This window comes from Felis catus, chromosome F2 (genome assembly GCF_018350175.1).
Source record: "Felis catus isolate Fca126 chromosome F2, F.catus_Fca126_mat1.0, whole genome shotgun sequence".
Classification (NCBI taxonomy): domain Eukaryota; kingdom Metazoa; phylum Chordata; class Mammalia; order Carnivora; family Felidae; genus Felis; species Felis catus.
Window position 1 is genome coordinate 37214970 of NC_058385.1, and position 15973 is coordinate 37230942.

Genomic DNA, 15973 nt, shown 5'->3' on the forward strand with positions numbered 1-15973 from the left:
ACGATCCAATATAGTGATATCACAAATATCTTTCAATATGAATAGTTTATTATGGATTATTTAAAATATACTATCTTAAATGAAAAATACCAAAGAATATATAAAAGTTGCCCTTGCTCAAAAAAAAAACCCCAAAGAACAAAAAAGGCCTCTTCAAATAGAGAACTACTAGAAAACTATCTACACAAACAAATATTAATTGTTTAGATAGCCAGGTAGGAACACAGAAAGGATCTCCAAGGGGAGGCTGGGTGCCTCAGTCGGTTAAGTGTCCGACTTCAGCCTAGGTCATGATTTTGCTGTTCCCGAGTTCGAGCCCCACATCGGGCTCTGTGCTGACAGCTCAGAGCCTGGAGCCTGTTTCAGATTCTGCATCTCCTTCTCTCTCTCTGCCCCTTCCCCCCTCACACTCTGTCTCTCTCAAAAACAAACAGTAAAAAAAAAAAAAAAAAAGTATCTCCAACGTTGTAATATTCAGATAAAAGCAACATTATACAGTACACATTTATTTCAAAGTTATTTCACCAGTCACAAAAAAAGTACATAATTCTTTTTGGTCTTCCATGTGCATTTCTAAGAAACAACAACAAAAAAACTTTGTAAGACAGTGGTTAGCAATCTATGGCTTAGGGACCAAATCTGGCCTCCCACTTATTTTTGTAAATTAAATTTTATTGGAACACAACCACACACATTCATTTACATGTTTTCCAAGGCTGTTTTCATGCTACAATGGCAAAGCTAAATAGATGTGACAGAGATCAATGACCCACAAAGCCAAAAATATTTACTCTCTGGTCCTTTATAGAAAGTTCACCAATCTTGCCCGAAAACATGACATCCCATTCTCCCATACTTTATCTCCTAAGAACTAATCTGAAAATGGCACTGACTTTACTTCTTAAATATACTATTAACTCACTGACAGAATTAAGTGTCTGTTAACAATGAAGCTTTACCATGTATCTGCTTGCTCTGATTCCGTATCAGCTACATATGTTGTAGTGTTCACTGGGGCACTTAGCATTAGTTTTTCATTGACAGACAAGCCTTGGGAAAAGCCTGGCCCTGGAGTCATCTTCAATGCTGTAAATCACACAAGCAAAAGGAAGAATCATAACTGCTAGACACAAGATGAACATTTTGTCACTTAAAACGGTTAGACTGTTCCATGCCGAGGGAAGTAAGTTGGTAACATAGAACACAGTTATCTTCAGTCAGTGGAGCCAACAAATACTTAACGAAATAGCCTAAAAGCAGCCTGTTGGCATTTGTAATGGGCTTATCTCATCAAATCATTTTAAAGCTACATCAAATCTTTCATGAAGTATTATAATCTTAAATAAAAATAAAACCAACAAATTATAATTCAAATTATGCTTCAAGTCAGTAGGCCAAAAAATTGCATTTCTTCCCCACAGAAAGAATATCGACCCTACTTGGTCTACACAAATCAAAATTAAAGTGAGTTTCACTTTCTGAAGAAATACTATCTGAAAAAAAAGACAAATAGTTTTAGGCACAAATTTTGTGGTCACTCCAGAAAACCATAATGATTACTTCATCTTTTCATTAATCAGAACAACAACTTAATTCAAGTGCCACTCTTCCAGCATACTTTTCTGAACCTCCCACACTGAATTAGGTATCCTTCATTTCAGCTCCCATACCACCCTTTACATCACGCTGTTAACTTTTTGCACACTTACCATCAGCTACACGACCTGCATTAAATTATTTAACCTCTCTATGCCTTAGTTTCCTCATTCATTAAGTCTGGATCATTTTGTTTTGAGGCACAATGAATTGATACATGGAGAGCACTTAAAAAAATGCGTGGAAACAGTAAGTACTATGCAAGTACTGTATTAGCTGTTATCACTTTATATTACGCTTGTTTACTTGTTACTTTCCCTTATTAGACTTGGAATCTCGAGAGTAGGAACTGGCTGTTGTTCATATCTAAATCTTTGGTACCTGAGCAACGTTTCAGACAGTACATATAAATAAGTTAATGGAATTAAATTATTAAAAGAAAATTTTAAAAAGTTGACATCTACTAAGTTAAATTATCACTTGTTAGGTCCTCATGACATAGGATGTGCTAAATAAATGTTTATTGCTGATTCCAAATTCAGGTATATAAATGACTTGTCACTTTCCTTATATGACCTCCTTAGAAGCTCATTCGCATCCCCTTAAACACACATATCCTTAGAATTCATGTCAGCGTGCACTTAAGTTTGTAAAAAATAATAATTACAAATACTTACATTATTACTAAAAGAAACTGTAAGTAGAATGTAAAGATCCCAAATAAGTGATGTTTGTCAACAAAAGATTTATAATGTTCTCCTTGCTAAAAATACTATATAGGAAGGAATCTGATTGGCTCACCTCTTTATTCCAAGTGATTAGATTATAGGTATATTACAAATATTCAGTAAATATCTGAATTAATAAATAAAAAAATATGGAAGGAAGAAAGTAAGGAGGCGAGAAAGGGAAAGATACATGATTTTGTCTATTCCCCCACAACGGGTTATGGTGTAAAATTGTTTATAAGTCAGATGTCTAGGACTTGGAAACTATATAGACCCACCTATGTGTATTTGCAAGAAGTTAATACTACTGATTGTAATGTTGATTTTTACTCCTTATGACCCTGTTTCTATATGAAATGATACAATAGAAAAGGTACTAGTCTAAGTGTTCAAAACACCCAAACTTTAGGATTGGGCTGAACATGAAGTATTTACGGAACCTTATCTTTTCTCAGCCTTGAGAGCTCTCTTACCTTTTGAAAGAAAGACAGATTAGATGATCTCTAAGGCCCTTTTGGCCATAACACATTTCCAACAGTGGATGATAAAACTTTGTTGCTCCACACTGGCAAAGATAATCCTGTGTACCAACAATTTAGTTCAATTAAGGAAACATTCATACCTAGTACAAACAAGTACTATGCGCAGTGCTGTCAGGGAATCCAAAATTAGTAACAGATAATTAATCTAGTGGCTGAAAGAGGCATGGAAACTGGTTACATTTCAAAGTAAGAAGAAACGCTAACTGGAATGCAAAAAAGTTACTGGGGTACAGAAGACACAATAATTCTGATTTGGAGAGTTATGGGAGACAAAACAACTTAGAAAAACTTCATGAAGTAGGTAAGCATTTGCAGAATGAATCAAATTTTGAAGAGCAGTATTGACATTCTAAAACAGGGACCATGATGAGCAAGATCAAGGAGTGTGGAAACTATAAATAATATGACACATATATACTGTAGGGAGATGTATTTTTAAAAAGATGAAGATGGGAGAAAGGCTTTATCAGCTAAACAGCTGAGGGCTCAGAACTCTTTTTTTTGTTTTGTTTTGTTTTTTTTTTCAACGTTTGTTTATTTTTGGGACAGAGAGAGACAGAGCATGAACGGGGGAGGGGCAGAGAGAGAGGGAGACAAAGAACCGGAAACAGGCTCCAGGCTCTGAGCCATCAGCCCAGAGCCTGATGCGGGGCTCGAACTCACGGACCGCGAGATCGTGACCTGGCTGAAGTCGGACGCTTAACCGACTGCGCCACCCAGGCGCCCCATGAGGGCTCAGAACTCTTGATGAAGGGCTCAGGGTTTTACTTCATAAATAATGAGCTAGTAAAAGGTTTTAAGAAAAGGTAAGCTGATTCTATTGGCAAAGTGAAATGTTAACTGTAGAGGGGACTATGGAGACAGGACCATCATTGGTGCAATTACAACAGCCCTCAGGACAATCAGACAACAGAAGGTTCAAATGGGGCACTGGCTGTTGAGAAGGAATGGCAGCAGACCTCGTGAGTAGAAGTTACAGAGAGAAAATTTCAGGTCTTGTTTTAGCTTTCTCTTTATGCTTGGCCTTACATGAACTTGTCCAATGTGTTTATTAACTGAATCTTGACCTTTAGAATATAAAGTTCACAAGAACAGGTATCTTGTTTTACTTTATTCACCACTGTATCCTCAGCACTTAGCAACAGTGCCCAGTACACGGCAGCTACAAATATTTATCAAATAAATAAACGGATAGAGGAGTGTTAAAAGATTGTGAAAATGGTCATCCCTGACAAGTACAGAGTAATATGCATACAGTCTATCATCAAGTTATGAATAAAGATGTTATAGAATCAAGAAAATAATGCTTTAATTACCTGTACTTGGCTGGCCGTGAGGATCACAGTAATTCTCTGTAGTCATGAAAATGACTGCCAATCCAATTTCTGCTTCAGGAATAGGTCTAAGACCCTGCCTGTGAAAATAAAACAGATTAACTATGATAGTATACTGAAACTAACAACTCTTATTAAAGTGGTATCAAGTTGAATCTTTTTATTCCTTCCTTAAAGAGGTATCACAATTTTACGGTATGGAGAGAATTTCAAATACACTGAGTACTGGCCTACTAAATTGGGGCAATGTTACACTGGGCAAGCCCATCACCTTTTAGTAACTCGGTTATTTCATCTGGAAATAAAGACCTAGAATAAAGGATATAGAGACTTCCAATTCTGAAATTCTGTAATTTTTAGAATTAAAAACAAAACAAAAACAAACAAAAAACAGTAATGCCCCGATGAAGCAATAAATTATTATTTAATTTTTAACATTTATTTATTTTTGAGACAGACAGACAGAGAGAGAGAGACAGAGCACAAAGAGGAGAGGGAGACAAGAATCCGAAGCAGGCTCCAGGCTCTGTCAGCATAGAGCCCGACGCGGGGCTTGAACTCACAAACTGCAAGATCATGACCTGAGCCGAAGTTGGTCACTCAACTGACTGAGCCACCCGGGAGCCCCTAAAAGAAATTTTTATAAGCAAACCTAATACTAGGATCCAAAGATAAAACTTGAGAGACAGAAGACGGTAGACAGGGAAGGAGAGAGAAAACTACAAAGAACTATCATAAGCTGTATCTATACATGTTTTATAATTTAAAGTTTAGTAAATAAAATCATTTTACCAAATTTACATGTATTAAGCAAACTTATTAAAGAATCATACAGTGAACGGTACGTACCTTCTGTTTTCTGTGAATGAAACAATAACTACCATATAGAAACTCTACCTCAGACTTTAAGAACTATAAAACTCCTTTAAATGCTTATTGTAAAGATGTTTTAAGTGGTTGTAGTTTAAAAAGTCTTTTTCAAATGCTAAACATTTTGTTTACGTCCTAGGTTTATGTAAATAAAATTCAACCGTATGTGCAATTATGACAATACCATATTAAAATATATTTTTAAAGCAGAATAGGGGCGTCTGGGTGGCTCAGTCAGTTAAGCATCTGACTCTTGATTTCGGCTCAGGTCATGATGCCATGGTTCGTGAGACTGAGTTCTGTGCTGGGCTCTGGGCTGACAGTGTGGAGCCTGCTTAGGATTCTCTCTCTGCCCCTCCTCTGTGTGCACACGCTCTATTTCTCAAAATAATAAAACCATTTTTTGAAAACAAAAAAATTTTATGGGGCTCCTGGGTGGCTCAGTTAGTTGAGTGCCCGACTTCGGCTCAGGTCTGATCTCACCATTTGTGAGTTCGAGCCCCGCATCGGGCTCTGTGCTGGAGCCTGCTTCGGATTCTGTGTCTCCCACTCTCTCTGACCCTTCCCAGCTCACACTCTGAGTCTCTCACCCTCAAAAATAAAAAAAATTCAAAAAATATTTTAAAAATATTAAAAAAATAAAGTATTATAATCAAGTGATCACATATCTATTTATAATTCAGGTAAATCAAAATTGATATTTTATTACCCTTTTTTGAAACTGTAAATTATGTAAATTAGTTATAAAATTTAGCTCCATAAAATAAAAACATTTTTAACATATAATTAAAAATGCTACACAGATACTATGTCATCCTAAATGGGGAAACACAATCCTTTTAGAGTCAATAGTGAGATAAATGTGGCTACTAACCCTAATTCAACACTACTCTAGAGGTTCCAGTAGGTATGAACAGAGAAAGACAGAAAAGGAGAGAAGTATCAGAGGTATAAGGATCTAAAAAAAAGGACAAAAACTTTACTTACAGATGAGGATTTTTACAAAAAAAAAAAAAAAAGACCGCAGATACATTAGAAATAAAGGGGAGGCTAACAAAAGTAACAGGATATAAGAGTAATACCTAATGACTACTGAATTTATATTAGAAAATGTAATTAGAAATAACATATTTATGTTCTACTTACCAGACATATAATATCTACCAAAAAATATGTAGTACCGAGGAATAAATCTAATAAAAGGTACTCATAATGTCTATAGGGAAATTATAAAAATTGTTAATTCTCCCCAAATTGATTTGTAAATTCAATGGCATTCCTAATCAAAATCCCAGCAAGGTTTCTGAAGATGACTCAAAATGTATATGGAAAAATACAGAGCAAAGAATGGACAGGACGATTCTAAAGAAGAGCAGAAAAATTTACCACAGTAGATTATGAGGACTTGATGCTATAGTAATTAATGTAGTAAATGTGGTGTTGGTACAAGAACAGACATAGTGACCAATGGAATAAAGCCAAAAGCATCCCTATGCATGTATGGAACTTTGGTATAAAACAGAATCAATTCCAGATAGATTAAAAATAAATTTCAAAAACAAAATATCAAAACACTAGCAACAAATCAGTAAAAAGCATAGGTGAGTATCTTTTTAATCTAAGAACAGAAAGATTTCTTAAGTTTTTTGTTTTTTTTTTTTTACATTTATTTATTTTTGAGAGACAGAGCACAAGTGGGGAAGGGACAGAGAGAGAGGAAGACACAGAATCCGAAGCAGGCTCCAGGCTGTCAGCACAGAACCCGATGCGGGGCTTGAACTCACAAACCGTGAGATCATGACCTGAGGTGAAGTCAGACATTTAACTGACTGAGCCATCCAGGCACCCCTAGAAAGATTTCTTAAAATACAAAAAGCACTAAGAAAGAAAAGGTTATTTAATGTTAATTTTTAGTATATTAAAATTAAGGGCTTTCATGTATCACCAGTAAAACACTAATGACAAAGTGGTAAAAGATTCTGCAATACATACAAGTGAAAAAAGGAATAATATTGAGAAATATATAGAACTTATACAAATAAAAAAGAAGAGCATACAAATATGCAATTACCACATGATCCAGGAATTGTACTCTTGGGCATTTATCCCAAAGAAATAAAAACTTATATTCAAAAGAAACTTACTTATACATGTATGGTTATACAGGTTTCATTTTTGACAAAGACTGGAAAAATGCAGATGTCCTTCAATAGAATGACTCAACAAACCGTAGTATATACATATATTTATACGTAACACTAATGAGCAATAAGAAAGGATGAATGACTGATACGCACAACTTAGGTGAATCTCCAAGGAATTATGCTAAATAAGCAGCCCAGTCCTAAGGATTATATGCTATATGATTTCATTTATACAACATTCTTTTAAAAGACAAAATTTTAGGGGCGCCTGGGTGGCGCAGTCGGTTAAGCGTCCAACTTCAGCCAGGTCACGATCTCGCGGTCCATGAGTTCGAGCCCCGCATCAGGCTCTGGGCTGATGGCTCGGAGCCTGGAGCCTGTTTCCGATTCTGTGTCTCCCTCTCTCTCTGCCCCTCCCCCGTTCATGCTCTGTCTCTCTCTGTCCCAAAAATAAAAAAAATAAAAAAAAAAGTTGAAAAAAAAAATTAAAAAAAAAAAATACAACATTCTTTTAAAAGACAAAATTTTAGGGGCGCCTGGGTGGCGCAGTCGGTTAAGCGTCCGACTTCAGCCAGGTCACGATCTCGCAGTCCGTGAGTTCAAGCCCCGCGTCAGGCTCTGGGCTGATGGCTCAGAGCCTGGAGCCTGTTTCCGATTCTGTGTCTCCCTCTCTCTCTGCCCCTCCCCCGTTCATGCTCTGTCTCTCTCTGTCCCAAAAATAAATAAACGTTGAAAAAAAAAAATTAAAAAAAAAAAAAAAAAAAGAAAAATGTTTCTCACTGGTGATGAGAAAAATAGAAATCAAAATCTTAAGACATGAATATACATCCATTCAATTAACAAAAATGGTAAGTCTAAAAATATCAAGTGTTGAAAACAATGTGCATCTACTTGATCTTTTATATACCGTGGGTGGAAGTATAAAGCGGAAAAGAATTTGATACCACCTCCAGAGGTTGAGTGTTCACATAACCCATGACCCAGCAGTCCTAACCCTAAGAATATTCTCCAAAGAAAATCTTGCATTAAGTACAACCAGGAAATATAAAAAATGACCTTAACAGCAATGTTTACAATAATAAAAACCAGAAATAAGGTATTTTTCAATGTGGAAAAAATGAATGAACTGTGGTCTATTCGCACAATGAAACATATTTTACCATCAAAACAAATTACAGCAACATGCAACAAAATGGATGAATTCTTATTAGCAATGTATCAAGTGAAAAAAATCCCCAAAGATTACATGCAGTATGAGGACCAGGTTATCAAGTTAAATCAACTAAAACATACATACACATATTTTAGGAATATATTAAAAAACAATAAAACTGTATATAAAATGATAAGCAAAGGATTCAGGAAGATAGTTATCCCACATAGGGGGGACAGTGGGCTAGGAGTATCCTATTTTAGAGGTAGGTTATTTTCAAGTACCTAGCTTGTATTCTGCAGAGCAGATTCTCAGATATTTATTATGTAATTTAAAATACTACTGGGGTGCCTGGGTGGTTCAGTCGGTTAAATTTCTTGACTTCAGCTCAGGTCATAATCTCGCGGTTTGTGAGTTTGAGCCCTGTGTCAGGCTCTGTACTGACCACTCAGAGCCTGGAGCCTGCTTTGGATTCTGTGTCTTCTACTCTCTCAAAAATAAACATTAAAAAATAAAAAAATAAATAACTACTTAACTAGTGAACAAAATTAAGTTGTATTAGTTATGATTCCATGATGACAGTGTATCATGAACCAAGGATTAAGACGCATCCAATTTTGTGCAAAACTGTGCAACAGGTGAAGAGAGGAAAAGGCAAAGAGGAGGAAAGGATAAAGAGAAGATAACTAAATTAGTAACAGGAAGAGTTCCCAAATTTGAGCTAAGATACTGGGAATATACCTTAGCAAGGACAAAAATCATTTCCCTTAGACTTTGAAATTTTCTTCACAAGGTATTTCATTTTAACCACTGATGTCCAATACCCACTTTTTACAACTAATCAATATAACTATGGCAGTAGCCAATCCCAGTATTGCCTTGTCTGAAATTCAGTTAATAGCTGGCTTTACTGGCCACCTGCCTGATCTAACTGCACGTTCAATAACTATCAGCGGCTTGGACTAAGTGGACACGTGTTACCTTAAGTGTCGGTCTTTCTCAAATTATAAAACTGCCTTCCCTCCAAAACCAAATTGTAATGGGGCCAAATGTCACCGTATGATGAAGGCACCAGCCTCTGATCAACTTTGTACTCTAGCTACTTTCTTACCTCGGGGTCATGGTACATGCTGAGAAGCAGTGAGATGTAATGGTGAAGAGCATGCACTCTGTATCCAGGCTGCCTGGGTTCACATCCTGGCTCTTGCTCACTCCCTGTGTTCTACCCCTTTTGTCTTATCTATACAATGGGTACCATAACAGTAGATAATACACAGAGTTGTGTGAGGATTAAATGTCTTTATATACGTTAAAACTCTTAGGACAGGATCTGCTATACAGTATTCTGTAAGCATAGCTTTCACTACTGCTGTTTTGCCTGGCTTTCAAAGACTGGTCATAGGTAAAGTATTGTCTAAAAGAGGCCTTCTCTTCTTTATGCTATTTAAAATAAACTTCTTCCCCTTGCCTTGTTACTCCACTTCCTTTATACACATTTGTAATTATCTGGTTACTTGTCTTAATCTGTCTTTCCCTCTAGACAGTAAGCTCCAATGCTGGCAGGGACCACAGCCACCTTGTTTACCACTATATTCCCAGTGCCTAAAACATATGAAAACAATAGTAAATTCTGGATGTAGTAGCAAGATATCACCGTTTTTATACAAGTATTTTCTTTTTGTAGCAGTTACTACATCTCCATTAAATAAAATATTTATAGGGGCGCCTGGGTGGCGCAGTCGGTTAAGCGTCCGACTTCAGCCAGGTTACGATCTCGCGGTCCATGGGTTCGAGCCCCGCGTTGGGCTCTGGGCTGATGGCTCAGAGCCTGAAGCCTGTTTCCGATTCTGTGTCTCCCTCTCTCTCTGCCCCTCCCCCGTTCATGCTCTGTCTCTCTCTGTCCCAAAAATAAATAAAAAATGTTGAAAAAAAATTAAAAAAAAAAAATAAAATATTTATGGGACAGATGACTGAAATATTAACTTTTGTTTCAGCAAACATATAAATAAAATCAATCTCCATGGGTAGAAGGACTATTGGGACAGGAAAAATGAGTATTGTAGGGAATAGCTATGGACTTTTTAGATATATTAAATACCCTACGCTGTAACTACTTTTTGGTAGGTGAATAGAAATTTGGTCAGCAGATTGCCAAGCCTGACATTTTTACAATACTTTTAAGCTTCAACAATGCTAAGATCATTAATATCAATAAAAAGTTTAAGAAAAAAACCCTTTGTTTATCTCTTTCGCACCTTCTCTCCCCACTACAAATCCTATTATTGAATATATAGCATTTTTTCTTGCTTTTGCATGGTAGCCTATATGACAGGACTTAAGATTTTTATATGCACTGACCAAAGAACAAATACATTTCAGTTCTAGGCAATTTCAGAAAAAAAACTTACATTTGTGTTTGTTATAAAGATACTCTATTTCTAGCATACTAAGTTACAATAAATTTTCAGTTATAGATAAAATTGCTTTTTTTTTTAAATAAAGAATCATTCTGTACCTTTGGAGCATATCCATAATTGAGTGAATCCATGTTTTCTGAGAGTCAGGAATTAGAGTTTGTGAATTTGTTACTCCTACATCAACAACACAAATTCCAGGAGCTGAAAAGAAACTATCTTCTTCTTCATTTTCTTCTGATATCAACCTAGCATCTCCTCCTCCAAAAATAACTGCTGAACTTAACTTTTTATGCTAAAAATGGAAACAAAAAGTAATGAAATAGCCCCAACTTTTGAGTACATTCTTTTTTTTAATTTATTTTAATTCTAGTATAGTGAACAGTGTTATATCAGTTTCAGGTGTACAACATAGTGATCCACACATCGCCCAGTGCTCATCATGACAAGTGTACTGCTTAGTCCTCTATCACCTATTTCACCCCCACCTCCTCCCCTCTAGTGACCATCAGTTTGTGCTCTACAGTTAAGAATCTGTTCCTTGGTTTGTCTTTTTCATTTGCTCATCTGTTTTGTTTCTTAAACTTCACATATGAATGAAATGATATTGTATTTGTCTTTCTCTGACTTATTTTGCTTAGCATTATACTCTAGACCCATCCATGTTGTTGCAAATGGCAAGATTTCATTCTTTGTTTTACGGCTCAGTAATGTGTATACACACACACACACACACACACACACACACACACACACACACACGTAGGTATGTGTACATGTATGTACACACACCTTCTTTATCCATTCATCTCTATTAGAGAAGTAACATAAAAGTACAATTGATTCTATTTTTTGAGAAGACAATCTGAGCTTCCTCTCAGAAAATCCCTGGTTCACCAGGTATCTCTTCAGCTGTGGAATTGTTACGCTGTTTGCACTTCTTTATCATAATTCACAGTGCTCTGTGGGTTTGCCTGCATTTTTGCACCTACAACTTAAACTCCTTGAATGCCCATTTTGGCACATATAAGACATTAAACACCCGTTTATTAACTGACCAAGTAAGGACTTAAATCAGTTTTCTGTCCCCATTCCCCCACTTATATATTAACATAGCCTTAATTATCCAATTAATATATGTCAAGAAATACCATAATCATATACATCAACAATGGGAAAGTTCTGGTGCCTGGGCAGTTTATTTCACTTCGCGCTTCTATACAAAATCTCAAAAAAAAGCATTTACTACTGTTAACGTTATTAATTTATCCTAGTTTATAACATCTTCTTTAGGAAAATTTAGCCCATTACCTGTTTGGCATTTAGAAATACAAATGTTTTCCCTTTGAAGATTTGCTTTCTCTCCTGTCGTCCTGACAGATCAATGTTTTTATTTCCAATAACTGGTTCATCAATAGGTGGGTAAAAGCTGTAAAAAAAAAATTTTTAAAGAATATTCTAATTATATACTATTCTGTATGTGTACTGTTAAATTTGTAAGCAGAGTAGCTATCTAGACACTAGAAAGGTTTAATTTCCATAACACCATGAAAAAACATTTTTTTTTAAAGTTTTATCTGGGACAAAAAGGCAAAAAGCATCTAGAAAAATTGTGACACATGCCACATAAAATAGCAGAACTGTTCTCTATTTTCTGAAAAAATATAATCCAAGGGTAGACAATCATAAAATACAATTTAATAAACATGAATCAAACAAGTTATGTGAATTACAAAAGGCTGAAAAAGACAATGTCCATAAAGATCAAATTCTATTGGCATCTAGGGTTTCCTGGGAACCAATGTGTGTTAATGTTCACATCTAATTCTGTGAACTACTATTGTGTTTTATTTTAAGTCCATTGGAGAAGCTCAGGAAATTTTAAAACTTATTTTTGTCAGTTTAAATAAAACTTCCAAAGTGAGATTAAAAAACACAATCTTTTAGCTCTTTAACATAATGCTGTAAGAACACCTTAATCATCCATGAAAATGAGAGAAAAGAAGAAAATACAGAAGCAAAATCAACAGATAATTCTTAAGCCTTCCACAGTTCCAACTTTCTACATAATCAAATCTTTTGCTACAACAATTCATAATGGACCAGCCTTTCAGCTTATCCACTTTCAAGTAAAAATTACTAATTACTAATATTCATGAATAAGAAGACTCAATATTGTCAAGATATTAGTTCTTCCCGACTTGATCTATAGATTAAACATAATCCCAATAAAATTTCCAGCAAGTTACTTTGTGGATACTGACAAACTGATTCTAAAATTTACATGGAGGCAAAAGATCCAGAAGGCCCAACACAATATTAAGGAAGAACAAAGTACTAATACTACCCAAATTCATGATTTATTATAAAATTACAGTAATCAAGACAGTCTGGTATAATGAAAAAATAGACAAGAGACTAGAGAGCCCAGAAACAAACTCACATAAATATAGTCAACCGATCTTTGACAAAGGAGCAAAGACAATACAGGAGTTCAGTCTTTCCTTTTTTTTTTAAAGGGTTTTTTTTGTTTTGTTTTGTTTTTTGAGAGAGAGAGGGAGAGAGAATGAGCATGGGAGGGGCAGAGAGAGAGGGAGACACGGAATCTGAAGCTGGCTCCAGGCTCTGAGCTGTCAGCACAGAGCCCAATGCGGGGCTTGAACTCATGAACCCCCAAGATCATGACCTGAGCTGAAGCTGGATGCTTAACTGACCGAGCCACTTAGGAGTCCCGAGATCAGTATTTTCAACAATGATGATACTGGACATTCACATGCAAAAAAAAAAAAAAAAAAACCCAAAAAACAGAAAAACAAAAAAACAAATCTAGACTCAGGCCCTACAGTCTTCACAAGAATTAACTCAAAATGAATCATAGACCTAAATATAAAAATAAAACTCCTAGAAGATAACATAGGAGAAAATACAGATGGCCTTGGTTATGGCAATGACTTTTTAGATACAACATCAAACATGATCTATGAATGAAATATCTGGTAAGCTAGACTTCATTAAAATTTAAATTTTCTACTCTGTGAAAGGCGATGTCAAGAAAATGGATGACAAACCAGCGACTGGGAGAAAATACTTGCATAAGACACATTTGATAAAGGAATGTTATACAAAATATACAAAGAACTCTCAAAGCTCAACAGTAAGAAAACAACCTGATTAACAAATGGGCCAAAATCTTAACAGCTACCTCACGAAAGAAATACAGAGATGGCAAATAATGAGATGCTCAACATCATGTTATCAGGGAAATGCAAATCAGAACAACGAGATACTGCTACACACATAAGAGAATGGCCAAAATCCAGAACACAGACACCACCAGAAGCTCATGAGAACATGGCATGACAGGAACTTTAATTCATTGCTGGTGGGAATGTAAAATGGCAATGTCACTTTGAAAGACAGTTTGGTGCTTTCTGACAAAAACTAAACCCATCCTTACTGTACAATGCAGCAATCACACTCCCTAATATTTATCCAAAAGAGCTGAAAACTTATGCCCATACAAAAACCCACATGCATGTCAACAGCAGCTTTATTCCTTTTTTTCAAGTTTACTTATTTTGAGAGAGAGCATGAGAGTGCACAAGTTGGGTAGGGGCAGAGAACAGAGAGAGAATCCCAAGCAGGCTCTGCACTGTCAGCACAGATCCCAATGTGGAGCTTAAACTTACAAACCATGAGATTGTGACCTGAGCCAAAACCAGGAGTTGGACGCTTAACCAACTGAGCCACCCAGGTGCCCTGACAGCAGCTGTATCTTAATTGCCATAACTTGGAAGCAACCAAGATGTGCTTCAGTAGGTGAATGGATGAATAACTGTAGTACATTCAAACAATGTAGTATTGAGATGGCGGCTTAGGAGGACGCTGGGCTCACCGCGCTTCCTGCTGATCACTTAGATTCCACCTACACCAGCCTAAATAACCCAGAAAACCGCCAGAGGATTAGCAGAACAGAGTCGCCGGAGCCAAACGCAGACGAGAGGCCCACGGAAGAGGGTAGGAAGGGCGGCGAGGCGGTGCGCGCTCCACGGACTGGCGGGAGAGAGCCGGGGCGGAGGGGCGGCTCGCCGGCCAAGCAGAGCCCCCGAGTCTGGCTGGCAAAAGCGGAGGGGCCTGACGGACTGTGTTCCCACAACAAGCGCGACTTAGCGTCTGGGAGGTCATAAGTTAACTGCTCTGCTCGGAAAGCGGGAAGGCTGGAGGACAAAGGGAGGGAGAGCTGCTGAGCCTCCTGACAACAGAGCTCAGTTTGGTGGGGAACAAAGGCGCTCGTGAGCGCCATCTCCCCCGCCCATCCCCCAGCCAAAATCCCAAAGAGAACCAGTTCCTGCCAGGGAACTTGCTCGCTCCGCGCAAACACCCAACTCTGTGCTTCTGCAGAGCCAAACCTCCGGCAGTGGATCTGACTCCCTCCCGCTGCCACAGGGCCCCTCCTGAAGAGGATCACCTAAGGAGAAGCGATCTAACCCTGCCCCTCCTGCCCCCGTGCACCTTGCCTACCCACCCCAGCTAATACGCCAGATCCCCAGCATCACAAGCCTGGCAGTGTGCAAGTAGCCCAGACGGGCCACATCACCCCACAGTGAATCCCGCCCCTAGGAGAGGGGAAGAGAAGGCACACACCAGTCTGACTCTGGCCCCAGCGGTGGGCTGGGGGCAGACATCAGGTCTGACTGCGGCCCCGCCCACCAACTCCAGTTATACACCACAGCACAGGGGAAGTGCCCTGCAGGTCCTCACCACGCCAGGGACTATCCAAAATGACCAAGCGGAAGAATTCCCCTCAGAAGAATCTCCAGGAAATAACAACAGCTAATGAGCTGATCAAAAAGGATTTAAATAATATAACAGAAAGTGAATTTAGAATAATAGTCATAAAATTAATCGCTGGGCTTGAAAACAGTATACAGGACAGCAGAGAATCTCTTGCTACAGAGATCAAGGGACTAAGGAACAGTCACGAGGAGCTGAAAAACGCTTTAAACGAAATGCATAACAAAATGGAAACCACCACAGCTCGGCTTGAAGAGGCAGAGGAGAGAATAGGTGAACTAGAAGATAAAGTTATGGAAAAAGAGGAAGCTGAGAAAAAGAGAGATAAAAAAATCCAGGAGTATGAGGGGAAAATTAGAGAACTAAGTGATACACTAAAAAGAAATAATATACGCATA

At 37.5% G+C, this 15973-nt stretch overlaps 1 protein-coding gene across 6 annotated transcripts in view; it reads right to left on the minus strand.

The window, feature by feature from the left end:
* Positions 1-15973, minus strand: part of NBN (nibrin) — a 58409-nt gene that overhangs the window by 22264 nt on the left and 20172 nt on the right. For 5 of the 6 annotated variants that reach the window (XM_045049657.1, XM_045049658.1, XM_045049656.1 and 2 more), the window contains 4 exons: positions 12093-12210; positions 10883-11076; positions 4183-4280; positions 960-1086 (listed from right to left, as the gene is read on the minus strand). In XM_045049657.1, the coding sequence (XP_044905592.1) occupies positions 960-1086; positions 4183-4280; positions 10883-11076; positions 12093-12210 (537 nt within the window). The remainder of the gene's footprint in view (positions 1-959; positions 1087-4182; positions 4281-10882; positions 11077-12092; positions 12211-15973) is intronic. The other variant, XM_045049659.1, reaches the window with a different exon arrangement.